This window comes from Seriola lalandi, unplaced genomic scaffold (genome assembly GCF_002814215.2).
Source record: "Seriola lalandi dorsalis isolate HSWRI2012SDOR001 ecotype SW California unplaced genomic scaffold, Sedor1 jcf7180002054585, whole genome shotgun sequence".
In the NCBI taxonomy this organism is placed as follows: Eukaryota; Metazoa; Chordata; class Actinopteri; order Carangiformes; family Carangidae; genus Seriola; species Seriola lalandi.
In genome coordinates, this window is record NW_019525138.1 from 2,733,215 (window position 1) to 2,742,063 (window position 8,849).

The following is an 8,849-nucleotide window of genomic DNA, read 5'->3' on the forward strand; positions in this document are numbered from 1 at the left end:
AAACACTTATTTAGTTTAGCTTCCTCTTTAAAGTCAGTGTGTGGTGGGAAAATGTTGAATAAATGTAAGTCTTGGTTTAGAGATGAGGCGTCATGCTGCTGGGTTTGTGCACAGTTTTCTTTATGTCAGTGGCAAATGTATCTGTGACTCGATAATATCAGTAGTTATGTGTGTCTGACCTCAGCATCATGTTCCCGCTCAAGGGGTTTTTTCTATAATCTCCCTTCAGGACGTGCAGATGATCATTTTAAAAGAATCCAGTCATAATGTTTTGACTTTTCTGCTTCTCTCACATTGAAATCACAAGTTGTTCAGCTGCGTTTTGCCTCCTGTGTTTGAGAGAACACACGTCAGCTGTTTTAATTTAGACTTCGACAGAAGCTTGTGATGTTCAGGTTAGTTTAGGGTACGGTGGCCTTCAGGGGACAAATGACTGAGGTTGTTTTTTATTTTGTTCTTACAGAGTCTGTGCCATGTGCTCAGACTGCAGGGTGTGTTCTGGTTTTAGTTTCTGGCCTGATGAGAAAATGGAAAGGTTGCTGAGTAGACTGATCAGTTTGTTTTTTTTAATTATATAATTACAATTAATAATATAATAAAACAAGTTTTTTATAGTGAAGTGTCACTGTGGCCTCATTTACTCCTGCTCAAAGAGAAGCTAAAGTTACTCCACCCAAAATTTGCCTTTTTAGTATCAAACACTCTCACACCCCCATCGACCTGAAACAGGCCTGCCTTGTTTTTTCCTGCCTCAGGGCTCATATCCTGTCTCACCTGTGTCTGTGTGTGTGTGTGTGTGTGTGTGTGTGTGTGTGTGTGTGTGTGTGTGTCTGTTTCAGTGTGGCTACACACAGTCAGGATGTAATGGGTGTGTCTGATCGCTGTCTGTCATTTTTTTGCAGGAACAGCTGATTGTTTTTTATGAGGGGTGTGGCGCGTGTGTGTATGTGTTTGTTGTGTGTGTGTGTGGGAGAGAGAGAGGTAGAGACAGTGGTGGTTAATGTGTTATCTCCACGCTAACCTTTGTCAGCACACACACACACACACACACACACACACACACACACATGCCTGAACACAGCCTGCAGTGTTGAAGCTGCAGATCAGTCCAGCTGCCACGTGTTCCAGCTGTTAATCACAGTTTAAGTCAGAGCTGCTGCTCCACTCTGAACTGTAATTGATTTTTCTGTAGAGGCTTCTTTCTACGTGTGTGTTAAAAATCTCTCAACAACCACAACCAGGTTCATCTTCAGTCTTCAGGAGAATCGTTTTGCCTGTTGTCTAAAAAGTCCAACAAACAGAATAAACATGAACGTAGACTGATTAATCATTTAGTCTCTTAAATGTCAGAAGGTCTGGGCGCCATCAAACTACAAAAGAACAGTCCAATATATGTCGAATATAAAGATATTTAATTTACTATGATTTAAACACTCACATGAAAGTTAAAACCAGCCAATATTTCAATTTTCTTGATAAATGACCTAAATGATAATGATTTATTTAAATTGTTGATGATTCATTTTCTCTGTATTGCTTCATTGCACATTAAACTTTCTCTAAAACACACTAGTCATGTCTGTTAACCTGTAAAGTGAGATTTTAAAGTGTTTTTTAAATATTGAACAAAGCAGAAAAGAAAACCCAAATAATGATCAGATGTGATGTTAAATGTATGAGATATGTTAAAATAATCATTGATCGATGTTAACATCAGTCTCCATCTTTTTCTCCCTCCAGCTCGTCTTGCTCATTGTCTCCATGGTGAAGTGGGCGGGGTCTGATGTCAGCCCCTCCTCTCGTCGACCCTCCTGCCATGCCCACCATGGTTTCTAGACTTCCCAAGTTCAGCTCGCGTCCTAAACCTGCCACACTCTCCAACGACGCTCAGACAGGTCCGACTGCTACCGCGAACGCCGCCGCCTTCACCGGCGCCGCTGCAACCAGCACCCGCCTCACCAATGGCTTTTACCATCACCCCGGCCCGGCAGGGGTCAACAGCGGTCTAACTGCGCCCCCCTCCTCTGTTAAGCAGAATGGGTTCATCAGAGTGCCGACCTCCATGAAATGCAGGAAAGAAAATGGGGCGATGGAGGAGGGAGGGGCTGATGCAGAGAGGGAGTGGAGAAGAGGAAAAGGCGGGAATGTTGGACAGAATCACCCCAGTAACAACATCCATCAGTATTATTCCCAAAGGCAACACGTATCACCAGTGGTGTTGCAGGGTGACCCCAAAAAAATGACCACATCCTCTGCAGGAAAAGGGCGTGGTCTTGGCCTGCCTGGGACATCATCATCATTGCCCTCGCCACAGTCCAGCCCCAGAACACTTCCTGTTTGTAAAAGTGGATCTGTGGGTTCCAAACCGAGCCAGACTGTGTCCAGGCCGACCAACGGCACAAAGCAGACCCTGAACGGTCTTCCTGGATCCAAACCCCGGAGTGGAACCAATGGGTCTCTAAGACAGCCTCAGGGTTTTCCTCGTCCTGGCGGTTCTAGGCCAGGTTCTGGTCCTGGGTCTCGATCTGGTTCCCCCCTCCAAAAGAAACAGCCAGCCAGCCGCTCACAGTCTAGTGACAACCTTGGATCCACTGCATCCGTCCAGCTCACCGAAAGCGACCGGCTTCGGTCACGTAGCCTCACCCAGGTCCGACAGCAGCCCTCCCCCTCCCCTGCCCTTACATCCACCTCCACCTCCACCTCCTCCCTTGCCCGCTCCCCCACCGCCACCCGCTCCTACTCCATCAACAGGGCCGCTGAGCGAAGCCTCAAAGAGCTAACAGCTTCCTCCGCTCAGGCTCCACCCAGAGGCAGCTCAGCAAAATCACCTGTTCCCAGCCAGACTCTGGAGGGCAGACGTGGAGGAGTCAAAGTTCAAAGTGCTGTTGCTTCTGGTAGGTCAGGGGTCAGCATCCCTTCACTCCTACCCCCCTCTGCCTTAAAGAAACCCCTCCTGCCCAGCCTTGGCCCCGCCTCCAAGCCCAGTGGCATCAGCTATAAGCTGTCACGCCCGTCACTCATGAAGCAGTCCCGCCCCCTCCGGGTGACCACAGACAGTGTGTCCAGAGGTGACCAGGAAGTGAAGCAGGCACTGAGAGGGCGGAGGAACTCACTAGAGATTCCTTCTACCACAGAAAACAGCCCAGGTACGAGATTATCATCAAAGTCCTGTCTGAAGTTAAGACCAATGATCTCGCTGTTTTTGTTTTTAATGATCTCATCTGAACAGATTTTCAGTTTCGTACCTTCAACCATCCAAATCATGATGAATTTCTCCTCTCAACTAATCTCATCCCATCTCTTTCTTCTCAGTTCCTCTATCTCATTTTATATCATAAAATCTCCCCATTGTCATGTTTTATCCCTCATATCTCGTCATGTTTCATTTTCTTTTTCATCTCAAATAACTTATCATTCCCCACATTTAATTTCACCCTCTCTTTCCTTAACTTCCTCTGTGTAGTTATTTTAAACCTCATAAAATCTCACATATCTCATATATCTCCTTTTTCATTTGAAACCTCATATTAAATCTCTAATCTCTCATCTCTCATTGTATTTAATCTCATCCTATCTCGTCCCTTTACTTCTGTCACTTCTTATAATTCATAAAATCTGCATTGTCATATTTTATCCCTAATGTATTATTACTTATGTCATCCTTTATATCATATTTCAAATCTTTCATCAGTTTATCTCATCTTATCTCACCCTCCTCTTTCCTTCCATCATCGTTCTCATCAGTTCTATAGTTAATGTTATATTTTATCTCTCCAGTGTCATCAGATAATCTCTTATATTTAATTCCATTTTAATCAAACATATTTCAACTGAAAGATCACATGTCGTCTTATTTTATCTCTTCTCATCTTCTCTTCTTCTTGTATCCCATCAAATCACATTGATAATGTGTCACTCAATTCCCATCATATCTCTTATTTCATTTATGTCTTTCAATCCCCCCCCCCCCATTATCAGAGAGCACCCCAGAGGCTCCAGAGCCAATATCCCGGGCAGAGGTGTCGATTGTTGGGGAGACACTGGAGGACATGTCCCTGTCTTCAACCTCCTCTCTGGATAGGAACGACACCAGTCAAGAGTATATGGATGACTTTGACAACCTCGGTAAAAACGAAAAGAAAGACAGACAGATACTTCACTGTTGTCCATTCTAATTTATAATCAATCACTCCTGTATGTGATCACTGGAAACCACTGACACCCCTTGTGTTTGTAGGAAGCGGAGGAGTCGGCATTATGCTGCTCTCCTCCAAAAATGATGAAGACGACTCAGGGCTCGACCAATCATGTGCCAGGTTTGATGATGACAAGGTGGCCATCAACGGTGTCATCAAGGCAACAGGACTATGTTTCCTGGACGACGGTATGGACTGGACCGGCATGAGACTAAGTGGTGAGTTTTTTTTTTTTAATATATATATATATATATGTGTGTGTATTATATATATTTATATATATATATATATATATATAAATATTCAATGAACAAGTTTTTAAAGACGTCTGTTTCTCTCCAGGCGATCGAGGGGAACATCGTCTGACCCAGCTCTCACGCCGGAGACAGTCCAGTCAGCCAGATTATCATGACCAGGTACCGTAACAATCAATCAATCAATGAACAGATTGACAGAAAAGCTCTGTATCTGTGCGCTTACAACTGTCACCATCTGTAATCTGTTCACTGTGAAGCTAATTAGATTTCCATTCTTCACTGGTTCATTCCAACATAGATTAGTGCCACATAAATTTCGCTTGCTAACTTGTTACAATGCAATTATTTCATTAAAATGATGTAATATCACAGATACAAATGATGTGTCATGTGTCATGATACTTGACTCACAGGTTATAGGTGCAGCAGTTACCGTTGGTTTCTCTGACCTCACCCAGAGATACTTAGAACATAGTGACAAATAAGTCCCATTTTTAACAGGGTGAAAGCTTCTGACAGCTTCTAACATCCTGCCATTTTTATTTCCTCCACTTCTGACAGACTCATGTTTTTGTTTGTTAGCTTTCAAAGTGTCTCGTTGTCAGTCAAACTTTATTTGCACAGATAAATGCATTTTCTATAGATGACTGATAAATAATAAAATGATAAAAACCAATAAAACACGACGAAATGCATCAAAAAGAAGAAATAAAACAGATTTTAACGAGTGAAAACCTTTAAAAAAGATGAAGCACTCAAGTTCATGTTTAAACACAACAACACTTTCAGCTGCAGTGAGTATTCACTACTATAAACTCCTCTCTTACTCTAATATTCTCTGGCTTTTGCCTCTGCAGGGTGGGTCGTCCCTGGATCTGTCCCCCTCCGACAGCTGTGGGTCTGGGGGAACCTACATGTGGGACGAGGAGGGTCTGGAACCACTGGGGGGTGCCGTCACGACCGCTTCCATCACCACCAACGGCAACACCACCCACCACATCGGGAGCTTCGACTCGGACCTCAACAGCATCGTAAGGCCCGAGTCTGAGACATGAGAATTTGGTGCAGTGATTTAATGTGATTTAACTAAGTGGTAACAGCATACAAAGAACTGAGATTTTGTCATTTTATTAAATTTGAAATGATTGTTTGATTGGTATAATATCATGTATAAAGTTTATTTAATCAGGTCTCCAACAAGAAAACTTCGTAATCAAACGACCAGCACACAAAGCACAGATACACAAAGAACCAGTAAAAACAAAGACAAAATTCATAAAAACTTCAGATAATAAAGCTTTTAGAGTTTGCAGTTAATCCCATTTAAAAGGAGCAAAGAACCTGAAAGTAGTTCTGCTGAGATCAGTTGTTATTAAGAACTTTCCTTGGTTTTTCTTGGTGAAACACACTGAACAGAAAAGAGACAAAGTGAGTATTTAATATTCCAGCAGCGTCAGCTCCGTCCTGCCTCTCTCCTCTATATGAGGCCGTTTTTTTTTTTTGGCCTCAGAAACCACAGACCAAAAAACCGGGTCAGGGCTGTCTCGTGGTTGGCAAGTGGCCGCCAGTGAGCCGGGTAAAAAGAACGAGCTGAACGCGGAAACGGGCAGAAACAGGCCGTCGCTGATGAAGTGAAATGTCAGAGCGTTGCTGCCGGTCACAGTTGGCAATCGTTGCACATTTCTGGAACTAGTCTGAACTTGAGGACTCTGAGAGGAGCTCAGACCTCAGACCTCCTCCAGCTCTGCACAGATCTGTAACTATCACAGCTGCTGCTTCTACAACCATCTGATTGTCCAACACTTGAATTTAAAAGACTTCATCACCACAGCAGAGGAAATCAAGTCGGTTCTGAGCCTAGTTCTGCTGAATCACATCTCATTCTCGACACTTCCAGTCCTAACTGAATCCATGTTCTGATCCCTGTCATGTTATGTAAGTACAAAAAGCAGAAATAACCAAAAGGTGTTAAAGTCCTCACTTTCTTTTAAATCAGAGATCAGACCTGCTCCTGGTCTCAGAGGTTCTTCATCTTTAAATCATCAGCTTCTACGTGTTCAAATCTGGCTTCATTAGGACTTTTGAGGTCTGAATGAAATCCTCTGGCTCCCTCTGGTGTCTGTGCTGTGAATTACAGCTGCCACTTTAACACGTCAGCCTTTAATGTTCAATGTGCTGTATGAAGGTGACCCAGCTCGAGGGTTTTTACTCTTTTATCGCATGACTTTCAGTAATTAAACTAAAAATACAGATGGCAAATCAAGACATGACATTGTTGTATTTTATAAACAATATGTTTTTTGTGTTGCTGGTGATACAAGAAACAAGAACATGCAAGAATTCAAATTTCACAAACCCCAACATTTTAGCAGTCAAAATAATATCAGACTATTACAGTTATTTTTAAAGTAAGTTTGTTTACAAAGCTAATTTCAAGAGCGGATGTTGAAAATATCATTATAATATATTATTAAATAAGTATAAAATAAATAACATACTACAAATTAAACTAAAACAAAGTCTAAACAAGTGGATCCAGTCGATACACATACAGAGAGCTGATAAATCAGTGCAGGTTTTTAAGTTTATTTAATCAACATCTCACTAATTAGTTATCAGTCAGAGCTTTAATTGTTTTCAGCGGATAGTAGTTCAGTAGCATCTGCACAAACCACCGCTACAAGCACTCCTCCTGTCTCCTCTTCAGTACTGTTAATACACCTCCTGAATAATGCTGAGTGGTCGTTAATGAGCTCCCTGTCTTTATGTGCCCTTTGTGTTAATGAGCTGTGGGTCTTCAAGAGTGATTGACCCTAATGAGGCTCGGGGCCTTAATGATCTGAAGACATTAACGAGTTCTGAGCTGAAGTCTGGAGTCTAAATATTCATGACACCTGATCGTCTTTTGAGTTTGTCGACCCCGAGATTCTGAAGATTCAGAGTTTGTTGGGTGCAACAAAAAATGACCAGCAGGGGTCAGTGTTGCCCTAAGGACAGGTCTGTGTGTGTGTGCGTGTGTGTGTGCGTGTGTGTGTGCGCGTGTGTGTGCGTGTGCCCTTAGGGCTGAAACCGCTAACAACACACTCTCACAAAATAAACAGTTGGTTCTCGGGTCAAACAGCATGAAATCAGTGGAAGGCTTGTTTGTGTGTGTGTGTGTGTGTGTGTGTGTTTGTGTGGCTTCCATACATGACTAAAACATTGATTAATGAATTAGCAGAAAAAGAGGAAAAACATTCATAAATACATTTTTTTCATTTCAAAAATCAGAAGCTTTGCAAATGAAGATTATGATGAAATATCTGACCCTGATCCCAGTCTGAGTCCTTTAATATCAGATATCTGCCAATATTGAGTCTGATTCTACACTTAAAGTATAAGTACTTCAATGTTGATTAAATATTTATCTGACACGTTGACATAACAGCTACTGAATCTGAGAGGTCCAGCTTCATAAATATTAATGTTTATTAGCTTAAATCAGTGTTGCAAGTTTAGCTGGATAAGGGGACTCCTGAAACTGACGTGACGTGATCCACAAGAGAGAAGAGGTCTCACTCTGGCGTTTTTGACTGACTGTACAGTGGTGTCACAGAGTAGAGCTTCTTCCTTTTAAAAAAAAACAGCTTTGGCTGAGTTCAAACACACAAACCAACAACAGATGAGTTTAATGTTCTGTCGTCAAGTTACTGACGGATCGTGATTGTGGCTAAAACGAATAAATGTCAAAATCAGGTGCCGGACTTCCCAGATTCACACTGCTAGGACATGAGAATGGAGGATGAAGAGGTTAAGGCGAAAATGAAAGGGCAGGGAAAAGAGAGAGGAGGACCAGAAGAGAGGTTTGTAAGAGAAAAGCAGAATCAAAGTTTGGTGGAGAGGAGGTGAGGGGAAAACAAGAAAAGAGTTGGGAGAAAGATGAGATAGAGAATAGGGTGGAAGGACAGAAGGGGAAGAGAAAAGGCATTAATTAAAGGGGAGGAAAGCAAAGAAAGGGAAAAGGGAGAAAAAGTAGGGTGAGAGGAAAGTAGAGGAAAAGAAGGAGAGAAGATAAGAGGAGAGGAGGAAAGTAGGAGAAAAGGGAGATGAGGACAGAAGAAGGGAAGGATGAAAAATAAAGGAGGAAGAGAGAGATAGGAGAGGAGGAGAGAGCAGAAAGAGGAGATTAGGAGGTAATGTGTTGATGTGGATGGCTGCTCCCAGCCACCGGGGACAGGCAGGAGTTTCTGCAGGGGTGTGTGTGGGTGTGTGTGTGTGTGTGTGTGTGTGTGTGTGTGTGTGTGTGTGTGTGGGTGTGTGTGTGTGTGTGTGTGTGTGTGTGTGTGTGTGTGTGTGTGTGTGTGTGTGTGTGTGTGAACGTTTGGTTTCCTCTCAGGTCACTGTGCTGTGACTAAGC

General features: G+C 42.7%; 1 protein-coding gene across 3 annotated transcripts in view; it reads left to right on the forward strand.

Moving 5' to 3' along the window:
- The window catches only part of LOC111664339 (serine-rich coiled-coil domain-containing protein 2-like), a 45,548-nt gene that overhangs the window by 15,491 nt on the left and 21,208 nt on the right, over positions 1-8,849 (forward strand). For all 3 annotated transcript variants that reach the window (XM_087177292.1, XM_023418869.2, XM_087177291.1), the window contains exons 2-6: positions 1,741-3,146; positions 3,979-4,125; positions 4,238-4,414; positions 4,539-4,612; positions 5,311-5,484. In XM_087177292.1, coding sequence (XP_087033418.1) covers positions 1,784-3,146; positions 3,979-4,125; positions 4,238-4,414; positions 4,539-4,612; positions 5,311-5,484 — 1,935 coding nt within the window. In that variant the 5' untranslated portion in view covers positions 1,741-1,783. The remainder of the gene's footprint in view (positions 1-1,740; positions 3,147-3,978; positions 4,126-4,237; positions 4,415-4,538; positions 4,613-5,310; positions 5,485-8,849) is intronic.